At 37.1% G+C, this 20,082-nt stretch overlaps 1 protein-coding gene across 5 annotated transcripts in view; it reads left to right on the top strand.

Annotated features, from left to right (window-relative positions):
* The window catches only part of LOC150084715 (echinoderm microtubule-associated protein-like 2), a 364,524-nt gene that overhangs the window by 174,911 nt on the left and 169,531 nt on the right, over positions 1-20,082 (top strand). For 4 of the 5 annotated variants that reach the window (XM_090376571.1, XM_090376572.1, XM_090376569.1 and 1 more), the window contains one exon: positions 8,326-8,430. The exons of the other annotated variant lie outside the window; for it this stretch is intronic. In XM_090376571.1, coding sequence (XP_090232697.1) covers positions 8,326-8,430 — 105 coding nt within the window. The remainder of the gene's footprint in view (positions 1-8,325; positions 8,431-20,082) is intronic. 5 annotated transcript variants of the gene reach the window in all.

Here is a 20,082-nt window from a genome sequence, read left to right on the forward strand (position 1 = left end):
AGAAGCCACTTGCTTTCAAACTTAAATTTGTGTCTAAGTTGAACGTAAGCCCAAACCGTAGCACTTGAGTGCCCAGCATCAGTCTTCAGTGGGAAAAGAATATCCCTGTGATTTAAAATCAAACACAGTAAAGAAAGCATTTTATTTGATTTCACACAGCACATTGAAATATACCTCTGCAATCCTATAGTATTTTTCTGACTTGACTGTATTTCTCAAATATTCACATGGTCAATTTGTGTTGTTTGACTCCAAATATAAGGAATCAACTTCCACTTTTTTCTGGTCCATGGTATGATTGTTTTACTTATCCATGTGACATACATTAAACTCTAACAGCAAAGTATGCGCTTTGTTGTTATTATGTAAGTTCATGAAGAATTCGAAAGAAGTCCACTTTGACTTGCTTTCATTCCCCTGACCCTTGTATCATCCATTTGGGGAGAGAAAATTGCAGGCTAATTCAAGAACAAGGGAATGCAAATAAATTTGGTTTTGCAGTCCTTGCCATGTATAGTTTCTTTGTTCCTCTTCTTGGACTTTCACCAGTTTTAAATTATGGGCAGCAGTGTTTAGCAGGATAAGAGTATCTATGGTGCCATCCTTAAGTTCAGACAAGAGCTGTTAAAAAAAATAAAATCACAGTGAGTTAAATCCGGAGATTATGACAGGTGGAGGACTGCAGTGATGAAGTGCTTTGCATAAAATTCTTGAATGGAAAGGACTATGTGCAAGGGCATTGTTGTGATGCAAGCAGCAATTCCCTGAAGACCATTTCCTGGATGCTTTCTCTAAACAGCACTGTGCAGTCATTGTAGAACTGTTTTCTATTCTTGGTTCACCATTTGACCATGTGAGTCAAATTCACAATAAGCAATACCATGTGAATCAGAAAAATAGATAAGCACCATCTTTACCTTTCATATGCTTTTTTTTTTGTCCCAGAAAAGATGGAGTCTTCCATTGAGAGGACTGACCATACACATAACAGCCAACTCTCTGAATGCATGACAGAGAATCCATCGTTTGTACTTGATTTGATCCTTCTCTGTCTCACCAATGGAATAAAGGTGACAGAGTTTCTCCATCCTTTCACAGGAAATGAAAAGATGGATAAAAAAAAACATTAAAATTAGATTTTTAAAAAAATTTGCAAATTTCTATTTGTTTCCATTAACAAACTCATCATTAGATGTTTTGTGGTAGTCCATTGCAAAATAGAAACATCAGATAATAGTATTGTTCTCTGTAATGTGCAGTCATTTTGGTGGTACTTATATAGTGTTGATGCTAATTAACAATATCTTTCAGGAAGATGCAAAATTTCAGAAGACACATACACAAGATTTTCCACATGTTCTAAATTGTGAAAAGGTAACATGTTTGCCTTGTGTATTGTATGTAGATGTGATTTTTTTTTTTTTTTTTTCCAATTTCAAGTGGTGAGAAATGTAATCAGGCATTTACGAACAAATAAGCATAATGATGGCATGCAATGCATAAAAATAAATGCAAAAAACAGATGTTGCATGAAGATAATAAAGTGCTCAAAGATACATTGGTTTAATTATGTTTATTTCCAATTTGGAAATATGTACATAATGGCATCAAATATTTCATGGTATTTTCATATCTTTTTCAGTGACAGCTATCTTTGCAATGTCACCATCAGAAAAGATCACTTAGGTCACAACAACTTATTGGTTATTAGGTCACAAGAATAATGAGTTCTTGTGACCTAAGTGATCTTTTGTGACAATCATATTGCAAATACAGAAGTGGTAAGAAAATACCACAAAGCATTTGACTCCATTTGTGTATATATTTTCAAATCAGAAATAAACATAATTGAACAAACCATGTAGGTTTGAGCCCTTTATTATCTTCAAATAACACAGTTTACCTGCACACTGTGCTGCTCAAGGAATATCTAAAATAGATATTGCATTTTATGATGATATCATACATAATGTCAGTGTCCTGAATGTTTATTTTCATTTTTTTGTTATAGAACTTAATCTTCCTCTAAGCTGTGCTGATCATGCAAGGCATGGTTTAGAAATATATTTCCTGATAGTAAAATAGTAAAAAATACATTTGTGCAAGAACAAGAGATCTAAGTAAAAAATTACACAAATGGGCTGAGAAATGGCAATTGAAGTTTAACACTGACTGTCAAATGAAAGGTACTGCATATGGGTAGCAGTAATCCCAGAGTAACTTATCAGCTGTGTGGTATCCATGTGTGCGGTAACTTCTCAGCTCTGTGGTATTCCACTACTCATGGTAGTGTAAAATGAAAAGGACCTGGGGGTAATTGTGCAGTCATATAGGAAGTTCTCTTAGCAGTGCAGACATTCTGCCAGAATAGCTCATGGGGTTTTGTCAATGATATACAGGAATTTTGTTAGCAGGGGTAAGGAGGGGTGATTATTCCATTGTATAAGGCAATGGTCAGGCTACATTTTGAGTACTGCATACAGGTCTGGAGGCCTCATTTTAGGAATTGAGCTGCTGGAATGAGTACAGAGAAGGGCAACGAGATTGGTGAGTGGAAAAAAAGGGGTGCTATTACCAAGAAAGGCTTCATTTCTGAAAATTGCAGTATCAGGAAATAGGCACCTGCGAGGATTTCATGAATATATTGAGCAAGCTCAATGCTGATAGGATTCTTCCTCTTGCTCAGGCTACACACACACACATGAGAGGGCATAAATTCAAATTGAGGAAGGATGGCTGTAGAATAGATGTGCAGAAGTTTTCCTTTAGCCAGCAGGTGGTTGATTGCAGGAATAAACTTCCATCTGATGTGGTGGAAGTGGATAGTTTGAATAAATTCAAGAAAGAACTAGACAAATTGTTGGAAGGGATGGGTAGGCGAAATGGGAAATTTTTTTTTTTTTTTGGCTGATGCTGTAAATTGGGAACAACATGCTTTCAAATTGAAAGCAGGTTGCTCCCAGTTCCTGCACTTGAAGGTGACTCTACAGGGAACATTGAATATCTTCTTTTGAACAACCTAAAAGCATATGGGATTTCTTCAAAAAAAACTGTCTGTCACTTAATGTTAATAATGCCCCTGTTATGGTAGGCCTAAAAACTGGAGCAGCAAGGGTATTAAAAGAGGAGATTGCACTTGTTGGTAATAGGCTGACCTTGTCATCTTATTAATAATTTTTGTACTGAAAAGAGAGCTGCACTCCTTACTGTGAAAGTGGATAAATACTTAGTGGAAATTTACTACCATTTAGAAGGAAGTGCTAATAGGAAATATAGATTTAAACCAATTCAATTGATGCATGCCACCGAAGTAAAAAAATATTTTAAAGTATGTGTTGGCTGTCTTTATTTAAATAATGAGACTGGTATAATGGTGGCAAATATGATAAGTCTGTTTAAAGAAGAGGTGAGAAAAGAATATGATCACTTTTCAAAGTTACCAAATTGAAAAGTACAAGTGATCACTAGTGAGTGGTACTGACACATATTCAAATCTATTTCATAATCTAAAAGTTTTGAAGGAATATAAATTGTTGAACTCAAGAAAAATAACTTCTGATATTGCAGACCTTCGGTAAAAGCAATCCTACAGAGGCCAAGCAAGCTGATAATTCCAGACATGCCGTCCTCACTTGTTCAGAAATTCTCTTCATATTTCTTTCTTCTGGCTTGAATAAAGCAATTTGCTTGTGTTTTTTTTAAACGTTATGGCAGTGTTTGAAATCTGATCATTAGCCCTTCAATCCAATATACTTCACATTCATCTATTGAAGGCATTACTCCTGATATGCTGAAGAATGTCATGTGCAAATTTATTATGTCAACATGTTTTAAATCTTCCAATTCCAATTAATTTTGGAAGTTGGTTACTAGATTAAATTAGATGGATAATTCTGGGTTAGTCATTTTTTCTGCCAATATCATTGAGCATCTTAAACAAGATGAGATGATGTTCTTTTGCACAGTGAAGGAAATACTCTATGGCGGCATTTGACAATATGGTGCACAAGGTGTCCATTGAAAAATGACGTTCTTATAAATGCTGAGGTAGCACAAATTCCATTAATTGACACTGCATCTTTTTCAAATTTTAAATTTTTTGTGGACAAGTTTCTAATACTATGTCATTAAAGGTATAGCTGAAGCAGTAGATGTTTTGCCGCATCAGTTCTGTGTATATTGGTGTGAGAACCTAGAAATGCTATTTTATGAAAGAAGAAAGAATTAATGTATAGTGTTCCTTTGTTGGAAAACTGACAAGTGCAGAAGGAGCTTGAAATATAACAGTTTATTCTAAGTCGTGCTTGGCATTTTAACAATTCTTCATAGCAGTGCTAAGTGTGCAAGAGCATTCAGCCAGGTTAGAAAAACAAAAACTGAGTTCAGATCTTTTCTTTCTGGTGAAGCTTTGTAAATGCTCTTGACAGCCAAGTCTGGACAGCAGGGAAACTGTTATGAACAGAGCTTTGTCTCGACATTTCTGAAGAGTGCAGTGTATGCAACAGTATCTTTCTTGAAAGAATCAAAATAATTTGATATCTAATAGAATATCCAATGTCTAATAGAATGAGGAAGTGTTAAACATTAGTTTACCTAACATAAAAACTAGTGCACTGTACTAGTGAATAAAGCGCATACTGTATTAGTGAATAATCCTATGGCTGTATTTTAATATAAAATGTGTATTTTGTCAATGAAATTTAATTTCTAGTATAGCGTGTACTTTAAAAAAAAAAAAACTCCTTTCTGAAAAATCTCATGTTTTCATATTGATTTTGGGAAGCACTCCTTTTATTGCCTGTTTTGGCCCAAAAACCTCCTGCTTACAAATGCCTGATCTCCAGCTTTTTGAAAGTCAAAAGTTCACAGCTATGCATATGCCAACAATTTATCACCAGTAATGATGGAAGAAACAAAGTGTGGGTCAGCAGCAGCATATTGATGAAGATCCTGACTTTGAGAACATGATCATTAGTGCATTGCATTCCTAAATATCATGTTAAAATTGATGACATACTCCATAAAATTTGCCAATTTCACTAGCAACTTCATAGTTATTAAGATGTTGATCAGCAAGCAAGAGGTTTCTGAAGCTGAAGCGCAACCAAAATGAGAATCATCTTTGACAGACAAGTGGCTCTCTTTAAAATTTGAACCACTGAAATGTCTTCAAATAGTACATAGCACCTTCTCCAAAAGCAGTTTTTAACATTTTGGGGTTTCTGCTGCACTTTTCCCTAATTTGATGCAAATTTGCTACTCAGTGAAATTGCCCATTTTAAAAAATGATGAAACACATGAAACATCTTCTATTCATTCAACACACACTAATTCAGACTCTAGATAAACAAGCGATTCATGATTACTATGTCTGGATTAACAAATAGATATTTATTTAAAGTATACCCAGTATAAAATAAAATAAAATAAAATATTTCAGTAGCTTTCGGAACTCGTGTCCCTTCGTCAACTGACAAATTTGCTACTGAAATATTTTATTTTATTTTATTTTATACTGGGTATACTTTAAATAAATATCTATTTGTTAAACTATGGACCCCAGTACTCCAGGCCCATTTGTCACTATGTCTGGATTAATTACTGAACATGTTGCAGCTTGTTATGATCCTGCAATTTCAAGATAGTCAGTCCCCAAACTTTTTGATCACATCTTGTCTGCACACACACACACTTATCTACAAATAACCTTTATTTACAGGAAAACTAGTAATGTGTGTTGAAATCATCAGCCTTTATGAGAGTTCAAAGTGGTAGTGGTGCCCAAAAAACAGAGCTGGTTCAGCTCTTTTTTGGGGGCAGTCGTGTCTCTTCTCACATGCACTTGCAATATAGTTCATTGCAGATGTTCTGTATAGGATTGAGGTCAGAGCTCTGAGCTGGTCAGTCCAAATTTTTGATGCACTTTTCCTCAAATCAGTCTGCCACAGTGCAAGCAGTATGACCTGGAGCATTCTACTACTAACAGGTATGGGTCTTCCCCATCATGCTGGCTCAATGTAGGCAATGCATTATTGTCTTGGACATCTAGATAGACCTCAGCATTTGTGCTTTTGTTCAAAACAACCAATGGTCCCAGGCCAAACCACGAAAAACAGCTCCAGACTATCACAGTGCATCTACCAAACTTCATTGTTGAGATGATATAGTTCAGCAGGTAACTTTCTCTGGGTATTTGCTATACCCATCAGATTGGTATGCTATGTACCATGACTTGTCACTCCAGGCACAGCTTTCCATTAGTTAATGGTCCAAGAATAGCAGGTCTTATATCACCTTAGATGGTGTCTGGCATTAGTCGGGGTGGTTAATGGCTTTTGGATGGTTGCACAACTGTGGTAACCAATATCATGTGGTGTCTGGTGCTGACACATGTCCTAATCATCTCACTGAGGGTCTGTGTGTACTGCCACATCAACCTGTGTTTCAAGCAGATTATACTTTTCTGGGCCCTCCTGTCATATTTTGCCAGCTTTGGAGGTTTTTGGTGACAGTTTTGGCACCAGTCTTCTTCCATTTTCAGATCACATCACCAGTTGTCAACCTATGGATCTTCAGCACCCTTTGCACTGAAGATTCCCGATCTTTGAAATATCTCTTACAGATCAATTGCTTACATGGTACCCTATTATCATTCAGTGCTTGAAGTCTCTTAACTGTGTCAATTGTGGCACCTTGCATTCACAGTTGTACTACTGTCTCCTTGAAGGCCTGCAAGCATATTTATAGTTGTCTGATGTGGTTTTTGGGTAGAATGTGGCCCATCAGTGTAGGTTGTCCAGATATTAATAGTAAAGCAGTGTATATGATATATGTAGAAAAGAAGTTCCAAGACTGGATTACACAATGCTACTGTCAATAAATACTGTGCAGTTAGCTGTTCTCAGATTTTAAAATGCAACTTAACAGCTCTGTATATTTAGAACATATAGCTGCAGTTATTGCTTTGTGTATTTGAAGTGAATTTATTTTATTGTGATTTGGCAATTTTTTTTGTGAATTTATTTTACTGCAAAATGTCAAATCTGATATGCTAACACAAACATTAGATTTTGCCAGCACTTAGGAAAATATGTTCCTGAAACATTGGGGATAATGGTTTACAGTGGATTATAGATTTACGTCAGGTTTACAGAGAGGATTCTTTATCTCATGCTACTGTGTTTGAATGACACACACACACACACACACACACACACACACACACACACACACACACACACACACACACACACACACACACACACACACACACATTCAAAGAGGGAAGAGAAAATTTAACACACAGTGTCCATGCTGTACACTGTCTATTACTTTTTCTGTTAAATGTTAAAGATCTTTAATTTCCTGTATGTCAGAGCCACTGTGTGACTCGATAAACTTGCAGGCGTTTTATACATTCCACACAGATGTCATGGAATTTAAGCTAAGCAGCAATTTGAACCTGCAGCATTGCTCAGTATGTGATGTTCAGATGCTTACTGACGGTAAACATAGTGAATGCATGATATTTGCAATGATCTCATAATGACATATGGTAATGGGCTGTTGTTCTTAGTCCATCATCATTTAGGGCAAGACTTGGTGTAATCTCTATGAGCTACAAACAAAGCATGAATTATTGACTTGGAAATTGCCTCATGTTCTGTAGTCAAAAATATTTCATCAAGGCAGGTTCAAAGGGAAAGTGATGGTTTAGAGGTCCTTCCCCACTCCCCACAACTGTAGTAGTGTGCACTACAGATTCATTTTCCTCAGGTTGTGTAAGGAAAGATACACATGGTTTCACCGTGAATATGGAATGATGCATATAGCTGGATGCTTTTTGCATTCAGCCTTTTGCTGCCAGCAGTTGGCAGTGAAAATATTGGAAATTGTTGCACAATGATGCACTGATGCACAACTAATTTCTCACGCAGTAAGAGCTTACTAAACAAAATATTGTTGTGCTTACTCTTCCCCCCTCACCATTTGCTTACCCTCTTGTGATTTTTCTTTTTCCAAAAATAAAACTCGTGTGCGTGTGTGTGAAGCTAATCAGAATGTATGCTTCTTAAATTTCTGTAATAAAATTATTTTGATTAGTATTTTTGTAACCAGTTTTTAATAATCATATATTATATATTTATATATTTTGATGAGAATGCTTCGAAAAATATTTAGTTACTTAGAATTATGTAAAAAAAAAGATTTACACAATTTTTTTAGATTTATTTTACTGGTTCTTAATGAAAAATTATATTACTCTTTTTATGTAACATATTGTTTTCTTAATGTCAATGTTTTGCTTATGATAATTTTGTATAGGATGGGGGATCTCTCTTGAGCATTGTTGATGACTCATCTGAACATACATTATCATTATGGGAATGGCAGAAAGGAGAAAGTGGACATAAACTGACAGAAGCAAAAGTGTGTATTTAATGTGAGGTAGAATAACTTAAATTAAAAAGTCTTAAGCTAATTTCTAATAAGATTAAAACATAATAAATAAATAATTCATATCTACATGGATAATAAAATAACACTGCGTTCTGCATTGAAGTTTACACATTTATTTGTAAGCATTTTACTTGAGGGAAAGATAATTCCACAGGCAGTACATCCAGTATAATGAACTGATTTGATGTTTTGGATCTCGTTCTGGTGTCTGCTTTAGTAAACTCAGAAAATTGCAGTGTGTGTGTGTCAGAAAAACAACTGTCTGTCTGTTACGTAAGCTGATTAAAAAAGTGTGAATTATATGAGAGAGTTGAATTTCTTAATTTGTTTGTCATCTTAGATAATAGATAGTTGCTTTTCAGTTGTTACTGCAATTTTCAGTCTTGCTAATGGATACCAAAACTGGATTCTTAACAAATTGGCCATTGATGCTAGTTTGTTAAAAAAAAATATAGAAATGTAAAATAAGATAATAGCCATGTTCTCTGTAATTTATGACCATTTCCATCATCTTGTGGGTGGTGCAAAGCTAATTAACAATGTTTTTCAGTAAATGCAATACGATATAAAATTTCAGATGTATAATCAAGATTTTTGATACATATATTGTAAAATCAAAAGAGGCAACATGTAACATTTAGTTGTGATTTTTCAGTGGAGAAAATGCAATGTGATTAGACATTTGCAAACAAATAAGCATAAGGACAGCATGCAATGCGTAGAAAGAAATGCAAGCATAGCATTTCACAGTGATGATGATAATGTCCGATGTACTGAATGTCTATTTGCATATATTGCCATAGAACATAATCTTCTTCTGAGTTATGCTGATTATGCAGGTGCATTATTCAGCTTGTTTCCTGATAATGAAATAGCAAAATAATATGGTTGTGGAAGATGAAAATGAAAAACATTTTTAGTGAAATTGCACAGCTAGGGAAAGAAGAGGTAGTGATGGCTTTAAAAAAAAAGGAGCCATTTTTAATTGCTACAAGTGACAGTAAGAAAAGTAATTCAAAGCTATATCCTATTATTGGTGGTGACCTTTTGTAATGAAAAAATTGTCAAATCAGAAGCAGCTTGCTCTCAGTGATAGAATTAGAAGGGGATCTTACAGGGTCATAATAACTCCAGTCTATTACACCAGCCATATATGACTCAAACTTTATTAACATAAATTAAAATAAAATAATAAAATAAGACAGGATAAAATTTTGATGTAAAAATAAAATATACTGACAACTGTAGAGTTAAAAGCAATAAAATGATAAGAATTAAAATATATAAAATTAAAATATACGATAGATAAAATTAAAAATATATAAGAAAGATTACAAGTTAAAAGCAATAAAACAACACCTTAGTTTTCAAAGACCACCATCCCATTTACCAACAGTGAAACTTGACTGTTACAGTATATCCTTAAATAACGTTAGCAGGACCACAGTGGCATGTGTTACTATAGGAGCATGGGAATTATCTTCCACACATGCAAGAAGGCCGGAAATGGTTCGCAAGTTAACAGGTGGAACAATTCATCCTGTCCAAGAATTACAGTTTCAAAAAGGAGATGAACACAGACTCCCCATCTCTTTTGCCGATATTATGTTCCAAAGAACAAATCCTCAAGCTCTTGAGCCATTTCTGGTTCTGATACCTATGCGAATAATCAACAGTAACAGCATTATCTGGAGAAATTTGGTGGTTCTCCTCCCAGAAGTGTTCAACCACAGCAGATTTCCCATGGTCTACGTTCTTTATTGTGTTAGTATGTTCCCCCATACAATCTTTAAACTTGCGTTCCATCTCTCCAACATAGCATTCACCACAATCCAGACATTAGACCTCATATATAGGTACAGGATCTTTTACCTTTGACATGACTGTGTGCAGTCTCCACCCTAATAGCTGCACACAGCATGTCTGACAAGTGCGTAATATTCTAGAGATCTGCTCTGTTAAGCCCAGATAATAGGGAATGTATGTGGTAGCAGTGGGTGAGAGCGCCTCTCTCTTTGCCCTTGTTCGGCTTCTCGAATATGTTTGTCCAAGATCTTTTGGGATAGCTGCATTTTTGGAAATCTACTGTGATATGTTTAATCTCCTCCATTCTATCCTCTGAGGTGCAGTGGGACCCAGCCCTATCCAGTAGAGCCTTAATTACACTATTCTTATGGTTGTTGGCTTGTGCCATGTTGTAATGCATGTATTGTCCCTGGCACATAGGTTCCCCATACACTCATTTTTACTCTGGGGCCATCCCTACAAACCAACGCATCAAGGAAAGGGAAGGTGCCATCTATTTCCACCTCTGAGATAAACTGAATGAAAGGGGAGAAACCATTGAGGAAGTTGAGAACATTTTCCTCTCCTCCTCCTCTCCATACACATCGATGAAACATTCGCCATTGGAAAGGACTGGGTCCCACTGCAACACCTCCAAGGGTGGAATGGACGAGATTAAACATGCCACAATGGATCTCCAAAAATGCAGCTGCCACCAGAAGATCTTGGACAGAAGTTTTCAAGAAGCTGAATACGGGCGAAGAGAGAGTCATCCTCACCTACTGCTACTGCATACATTCCCTACTATACGGGCTTAACAGAGCGGATCTCTAGAATATTATGCATCCGTCAGACATACTGTGTGCAGTTACTATGGCGGAGATTGCACACAGTTGTGTCAAAGGAAAAAGATCCTGTACCTATTATTGAGGGTAGAAGTGAGATAATATATATGAGATGGCTCCTCTGTAGCCAGGTGGGCAGGAGCAGCAGTGCGTAGCACACGCTTCTTGATTAGACCGGGGTTCAAGCCCGTTACCACCAAATACGGAGTATGTGGAAAGGTCAGGGAATGACCACCACATATCCCCAGAGCAATATGGCCTTAGTTGCTAATGCTCCTAAAAACCAAACAACAACAACAACATATATGAGATCAAATGTTCAGATTGTGAGGAGTTCTATTGGAGAGGCAGTGTAGGTTTAAAGATCATATGGGGAAATGTATTAGCGCACTAAACACTGCAGACTCTCAGAAATCTGCGGTGGCTGAACACGTCTGGGAGGAGAACCACCAAACTTCTCCAGGCGATGCTGTCATCATTGATCATTTGCATAGGTATTGTAACCAGAAATGGCTCAAGAGCTTTCAGATTTGTTCTTTGGAACATAATACCATTGGTAGAGATAGGAGAGTCCATATTTGACCCCTATCTGAAACCATAATTCTTGGATGGGATGAACAGTTCCAACTGGCATGCTCCTAAGGCATTCCTGCATGTGTGTAGGATAATTTCCATGCTCTTACAGTAACACATGCCATGAGCAGTGATCCTGCTGGTGTTATTTAAGGATGTGCCATGACAGTCAAAATTCACTGTTGATAAAAAGGCAGTCTTCTTTGAAAGCTATGGTGTTGTTTTATCACTTTTATTGCTTTTCGTTTGTAATACATGGGGGGTCATCAATATGCGTTGTAGTTATGTTCCTAGAAAGCACGACTTATAATGAAACGACATATATTGGTCATTGATTTCCCATTGAACTAATGTATTATGTGGGAGATACGTTCCAGACCAACTAAAATATTCGAATTTATATATATATATATATATATTTTTTTTTTTTTATGAAAACCCCAAACACGAGAGGTATTAGAACATATAGTACTTAGTATCGTGCTTGGGTTAGAGGTTGAGAAGATGGGAGAAGATATTTGTTGACATTAGATTGAACTTCTGTAGACTGTAATTTTCAGAAAAGACATATGATAGAAGGTTGTTCCAAAAAACGGCAGTTGAATGAATCAACGAGGAAGATGAAAAGTTGGTTCTGTGAGTTTGAAGTTGGAGAGTAAATGGATGTTGGCTGGTGGCGGCACACGTTTGGACTGTTTCGAAAGAGAGAACGGGAATTATAGAAGCCAATTCAGAAGAACGGTGCCCATGGAAGTATCTGTAGAAAAGGCATGCAGCAGAAACAGTACGTCTATGAGACAGCGAGTGGAGAGACTCTGTTAGAGAGGAGTCATTAATTAACCTTACTGCCCTCTTCTAAACAGAATCTATAAGCCTGAGAGAGGTTTTTGGGACACCGCCCCAGATGTGGGAACAATATTCCATGGTAGGGTGGATTTGCGATTTGTACAGAGTGAACAGCTGTTTGGAAGAAAAGTAACGCCGAGAGCAAAAGAGAAAACCAAGTTTTTTTTAGATTCAGAGGAAGCAATATTTGTAATGTGCTTGTGCCAAGAGAGATTAGGAGTCAGGGTAATCCCCAAAAGAGATATATCAACTTGCCTAGAAATCAGAGTGTCACCAAAGATAAGCATAGGAGCAGAAGGGTCCTTTTTGCAAGATATAAGACAAGACTGAGTTTTAGAAGGATTGAAATTGTCTTTGTTGTCTAAGTTGTCTTTGCCCCACTGAAGAATTACCTGGAGATCGGCATTTAAGGAATTCATAGCGGATATTCAAGAAGTTGAAGCTGATTGAGCAGGGCACGATTTCTCAAACTGGAAAGTGGAATTCAATGTGCTATCATTGGCAAAACTATGGATAGGATTTCCAGTCAATGGAAGAAGGCCATTAATATACAAGAGGAAAAGAGTGGTGGAAAGAACTGAACTTTGGGGAACTCTGTCTTCTAACCTCTCCACCAGCATTAGTGGAGAAGTTAGAAGACAGAGAGCCATCTACCATCACCCTCAGTGAGCGATCAGAGAGAAAACTGGATAACCAATTACAAAAAAACAGTTGGCAAAATCATAAGATCGAAGCTTGTTTAGAAGGCCTTTATGCCAAACACGATCGAAAGCCTTTGAGATGTCGAGCAACTGCTTTTGTTTTACCGAGCTTTTCCATTGAATTTGTCCATAAATGGGTAACATAAGCCGGAATATCACCAGTGGATCGACACTGACGGAATCCATACTGACAATCGTTGATCAGAGAGAAGGTTTCTAGGTAGTTTAAGAGTTGGTGGTTAATTGATTTCTCCATTACTTTAGAAAGAGTAGAAGTAATTGCAATGGGACGATAATTGGATTGGAGGGATTTGTCACCCTTTTTAGGAAATGGTTGGATATGAGCAAATTTCCAAGCAGAAGGAAAAACACCTTTGGAATAAGAAAGTGAAAAAAAAAACACTTGTCCTCAAAACCTGCAGTAGTGCAGGTTTTGAGGACAAGTGGAGAAATACCATCAGGACTTGAAGCTTTCTGAGAATCAAGATTCGTCAAAATCCTTCTGACATCCTTTTGATGGAAGACCACAGGAGGCATTGAATGGAGTGTGCTGGGAATGGTGGGAGGTGTTTTACCAAGATCATTAATACAAGAGTTGAAAGAAAAATGGGATGCTATCAGGTCAGCTTTATCCTTGGCTGAAGTGACAACAGAACCATCTGGTTTGACAGAGGTGGATGCAGAGATGGGCAGAAGTTGCAGCGAATAGATTTGATATCGTGATTGGGTTGGGGACAAGAATGCTCGGCTACCATTAGGGTAAGAAGCAAGTTTTCTACTCTTAGCCTGTTCAGCTAGTTTGGACTGATTAATGTCTGTTTTACAATTGTTGTGAGCTTTGGTTTAGGCAGAAAATGAAACCAAAGAATTGGAAAGAAGCCAATTATGATATGCAACATTCTTCTCCTGAACGGCTTTAGCACATTTATTGGAAAACCAAGGTTTAGATAAAGGCTGAGATTTTAAAGTGGAGTGTGGGATAAAGGATTCCATTCCTATAAGAATAATTTCACTGACACAATCTGAGCAAACGTTGACATCAGAAGTTTTGAAACAGTAGTCTGACCAAGGAAAAGAAGAAAAGAAATCTTGCAGGTCATCAACCAATAACTGAGATTCTGTCAGAAAAAGTACATGGGGTTTGGCAGACTGCAAGTGGAAATGGACATCGTTGAGATTAGAATTGAGACCACGTATATTTGTGAAATGAATTAGGAAGTGTTTGAGAGATTTAGATCTTTTCGCAGATTAGCTTACTCCATTAGTTTGACAATTCATGGTGTATTCAATAGTAAGAAAAGGTGGGAGGGGATATGCTGTATGAAGTAATGAAATTTTTGGGTATGGCACACATACATGGTAAGAATATACCCAGATCCTTGAGATAACGTGGCCTCGACAATGCCCCCCGCATACACACTTCTCCGACTCCCTAAAGTCACTATCTGGCAGAGTAGAGGTAGCAAGATTATACACTAGCTGATCCGAAAGCCTCCTAAAGAGTTAACAATAGGTCTGGTCTGGTGTACTAACTAGCGGCAGGCCTGCAAACACCGTTTTAGAGCTGTACCCTCGAAATGTAAGGAAGATTGAATCTCGCCGTGATGTCCATCATAATCTCAAAAGTCATCAGTCATATTGCATGATGGAAGAGATGGGGAATTGTTGACCGGAACTTAGCTCTGGAGACTAAACATGGGTTCCACCACTTCAAGCCTCCAATAAGCAAAGTGCTGTATTGTGCCGGTTGATGAGAGTCATCTACCACCTAGAAATGGAAGTGTATAGGCATGTGAATAGGAAATACTGATTTTATTGTACACTAAACTGTAATGCAATACAATTTATTGTAATTGCTAAATAATAATTAGAAAATACACTGAAATTATTAATAAAACATAAAAATCAATTTTTTTTTTATTATTATTCTTCCTATTACAATTGCTGCTTCTGTGACTAGCTTTGAGATTGAGGTTCTCTGACTTTTTTCTGGAAGGAGTCTGGAAGGAAGAACTTAATCTGCTTGCCACCATTAATCTCTGCATAATAAATCTCATGATAGCAAGACAAACTATCATTTATGAGTCGTGTTACCTTAGCAGAACGATCAGGCAGGTGATCACAACTCTGCAGAATGCCTGTTAATTCATCAGCAAGGTTAAAAACCCACCTAAGATTCTTTGTTGTTAAGCTGTTTTCTTCTGTTTGGCCTGTGTCTTCATCTTCCATGGTCTCTTCATTAAATGCCTGCCTATTCATTTCAGCCAATTCTTCATTAGCTCATTAGCATTCTCCTCCTCAACATTATCAAAAATTTGCCTTGCCAAAGACACCAGCTCTCCATGAACTTCTTCAGAAATTTCAAAACTATTGAAGGCATGCACAGCTTCAGAATAAATGTTCTTCCAAATGCTGTTCATACACCTGACTGTCCTTTCATTTCATGCCTCACCAGTAACGTACACTGCATCCCTGATGCTAAAGCTCTTCCAATACTCCTGAACTGTTGATTTGCCTTCACCATCAGTCTCATGGATTAGCTTTCTAAATCTTCTTCTTTCTGAATGTTCCCAACCCTAGAGGCCTATTTAAAGGGGTGGGGGAAGTGATCTTACAGGATACAACATTGGGTATCTTCCTGAAAGCATGTAGGATTCCTTTAAAAAAAAAATACTGGGCACTTAGTGTTGGTATTGCACCTGTTATGTTAAGCCTAAGTATGTAATTATGAGTTTAAATACAGAAGGAGAAAGAGAAGATTCAAAGGAAATATACATGTATATTTCTGTTCAAATGACTTAAGTGCGAATATATACGATGTGTACGATATATACGATACTTGATTGTAATGGGCTTTTCTTGTCATCTTATTAATTTGTGTGTTGAAAAGGGAGCTGCTTGACTTCCTGTGAAAGTGAATAAATAATTAGACATTTATTAATATCTAGAAAGAAGTGCTAAAAGGATAGATAGATTTAAACAATTTCAACTGATGCATGCCACTGAAGTATAAAAGATTTTGAAGCATGTGTACACTGGCCGTGTATACATTTGCTGTCTTTAATTAAATTTCTAACAAGGACTGGTAGAACAGTGATCACCTTCAACAAGTCTATTGAAAAAAGATATTAGAAGTGTTTGGAAAAGAGATATGAGCAATTTTCTGAGTTATCAAATTGAAAACTGCATCAAGTGATCATTGGTGAGTGGCACACAGACTCATATCCAAACTCAGTTCATGATCGAAAAGAAGTTTGAAAAAAGAAAAATTATTAATGAAGCCTTAAGGGGGAAAAAACTTCTTAAACACAGACCTCTGGCGAAAGCAATCCTAAAACAGGCCAAGTAAGTTGATAACTCTTGACATTATCTCTTACAGAAAGCCTGTTCACATTTGTCTTTTCTGACTTGAATAAAGCAGTTTGCTTGTTTCTTTTTTAACGTAATGACAACATTTGAAAATCTGAACCTGGCTTTTCAATTCACTGTACCTCACATTCATGTACTCAGGTCATTACTCCTAGATATGCTGGAGGATGTTATATGCAAATTTATTTTACCAACAGTTTTCAAATGTTCCACTTCTATTTTGGAAGTTGATTACCATAGAAGACTAAACCAGAAGGATGGTTCTAAGTTAGTCACAGGAATTTCTACTGCTAAGGTCTTGTAGATTCTTAAGACAAGAGAAAAAGATTCTCTTTCTTTGTTCGGTGAGGAAGTACTTATTGCTGCATGTTACTATATGAGTACAAATTACCACCAAAGAGTGATGCCCTTATAAATGATAACACAAATTTAATTACCTGGCTGCCCATCAGTTTTGAACTTGAAATTTTATGTGCTCAAGTTTTCAGTACTTCTTGGCATCATTAAAGAAATATATGAAGCAGTTAATAGTTTTGTTAGTTGTCAGTGGGAGAACCTACCAGATATTGTTATGAAAGAAGAAAGAATTGATGTACAATGATCCTTGGTTGGGGAACTGACAAGGGTACAAGGAAGCTTGAAATATAAGAGATTATTCGAAGTCATGCTTGGCATTTTAACAGTTGCTCATAATATAGTGCTGTGTGTGAGAAAGGATATTCAGCCCAATGAAGAAAAACAAAAAAGCCGAGTTTGGATCTTCTCTTTTATGTGAAGCTTTGGAAATGCTCCTGACAGCCCTGAGTCTAGACAGCAGGGCCATTATTATGAACAAAACTTCTGGATAGGGCTACGGTGTCTTTCTCAATGCAATGAAAATCAGTTTATGTCTAACAGAAATACATGGATAGAAAAATTCTTGGTAAGGTAAGAATATACCACCAAATACTGGTAAACGTTCCTATGTCTGTAATTTGATTTAAAATGTGTATGTTGTCAATTAAATTTAATTTATGGTGCAACATGAACTTAAACTTCCTGCTTTTTCTGAAAAATTTCCTGTTTTCATCCTATTTACAGTTAACTGATTTCCAGTTTTCTGCAAAGCAATAGTTGGCAGCCTATGATTATAGATACCTCTACTTGAATGTTTTATTTATTTTAAAATGAGCTTAAAAAACCAGTCAAATTTAAAGGATTAAAAAAATTAAAAATTAAGGAAAAGTTGAAATCAAATGACAATTTGTAAAAGTAGTTTGAAGTTAAAAAAAAAAATAAAATAGTAATTATAACTGAAATTATAAACTGGATACTTACCTTTGTATTAGCATTAGCATTAGTAGAGGCATTTGATGCAAGAAAGCAAGCTTATGCAGTATCAGCCAAGAAAAAAAAAAAAAAAAACCCACTTCCACTTCACCCCTCTGTTCGTTCAAAATACCTGTCCAGCTGAGCCTTAAACTTATTTAGGCTATCAACCTCCACCACAAGGGACGGAAGTCTGTTCCACCAACCAACCACCCGCTGGCTAAAGGCAAATTTCCGCACGTCTATCCTACATCTGTCTTTCCTCAATCTGAATTTATGCCCTCTCAGGTGATTTTTCTGAGCTAGAGGAAGAATCCCATCAGAATTGAGCATGCTTAAACCATTCAAGCCCTTATACACCTCAATCAGATCACCTCACAAGTGCCTAGTCTCCAGACACTGTAATTTGCAGAACGTAAGACTTTCTTCATAAGAGCAACCCTTTGTTCCATTCACTAATCTTGTTGCCCTTCTCTGTACTCGTTCCAGCAGCTCTACATCCTTCTTGAAATGAGGCCTCCAGACCTGTATACAGTACTCTAGGTGTGGCCTGACCATCGCCTTATACAATGGAATAATCACCTCCTTATCCCTGCTGGAAAAATTCCTGTATATCATTGACAATACTCCATGAGCTACTCTTGCAGCCCGTCTGCACTGCTCAGAGAACTTCATATCTGCCTGCACAACCACCCCCAAGTCCCTTTCATTCTCTACCACTGTCAGTGTAGTACCACAGAGTTGATACGTTGCCCTGGGGTTGCTGTTTCCCATGTGTAGTACTTTACATTTATCAATGTTAAACTTCATTTGCCACCTCTCAGCCCATCTGCTCAACCTTTCCAGATCCTGTTGCAGCAGCATAGTGTCAGTAGTGTCCTTGACAACCCTGCCAACCTTTGTATCGTCTGCAAACTTGGACATTAAGCCCGATATACCATCATCAATATCATTTATAAATACAGAAAACAATAATGGACCCAACACTGAGCCCTGAGGGACTCCACTAATAACATCAGTCCACGATGAGCAGTGTCCATTGATTACCACTCTCTGTCTTCTCCCCCTCAACCACCCCTTTATCCATAGCAGCAATTTGCCTCCAATGTCACACTGCTCCAATTTGTGTAGCAGTCTTCCATGTGCAACAGTATCAAAAGCCTTTCTAAGATCCAAGTATATAATATCAAAGTTATTCCCTGCATCCAGTTCTTTTGTGACTGCATCATAGTATCCAATCAAGTTGGTCAGGCAAGACTTCCCCTTAACAAAACCATGCTGTGTCTGAGCTATAACTGAAGTCTTGTCTAAATGATCCTGCAGTGCTTCTTTAACCAGTGCCTCCATTAATTTTCCTGGAACAGAAGTTAAGCTCACAGGTCTATCATTACTTGTGTCAGCCTTTGATCCTCCTTTGTGAATTGGGGTCACATTTGCACATTTCCAGTCTATGGGTACCTCCCCTGAGTCCAAGGAAGCTCTCATAATTATGGCTAAGGGTTTGCTTACTTCCTTTGCTGCCTCCTTTAATATAACTGGATAGATCCCATCCACCCCGGGTGCCTTTCTTGTGTTTATCTTCAACAGTTTCTCCTCCACTTTACTCCCAGTTATTTCAAGATTCTGTAGCTTACTGCTAGAGTTGAATACACCTCTGGCATTCCCCTCGCTGAATAACTCCTCATGTGTGAATGTCGATGCAAAATATTCATTTAGTTTGTTAGCTACCTGAGCAGGATCATCAACACTTGACCCATCAATATCAAGTGGACCAATCTGATTCATCCCCTTCCTTCTAGAGTTTACATAAGTAAAGAACTCTTTGCTGTTTTTCTTTGCATCCCTTGCCAAGGATTTCTCGTAATCTGCCTTCGCCTGCCTAACCTCCTTTGTAACTTGGTTGCATATCAGCTTGTATCTATCATAGGCTTCTGTGTCATGTGTTAATTTGTATGTATCCCATGCATTTTTCTTCTCTGCCATATGCCTCATTAGTTCATCTGACATCCATTTTGGCCTAAACCTTGAACAATATTTCTTAGTTGGTATGTAAAGCCTAGTAGCTTCCAAGATAAGTTCTTTGAATGCTTCCCATTTTGAATTTGCTGTTGGTAACATCATCAGTTGGTCCCACTGTATAGAATTTAAATACTGTCTCAGTCCATCGTAGTCGCCTTTACCGAAGCAATAACCCT

Source organism: Mastigoproctus giganteus, chromosome 6, assembly GCF_048544385.1.
Source record: "Mastigoproctus giganteus isolate SK-2022 chromosome 6, ASM4854438v1, whole genome shotgun sequence".
Classification (NCBI taxonomy): Eukaryota; Metazoa; Arthropoda; class Arachnida; order Uropygi; family Thelyphonidae; genus Mastigoproctus; species Mastigoproctus giganteus.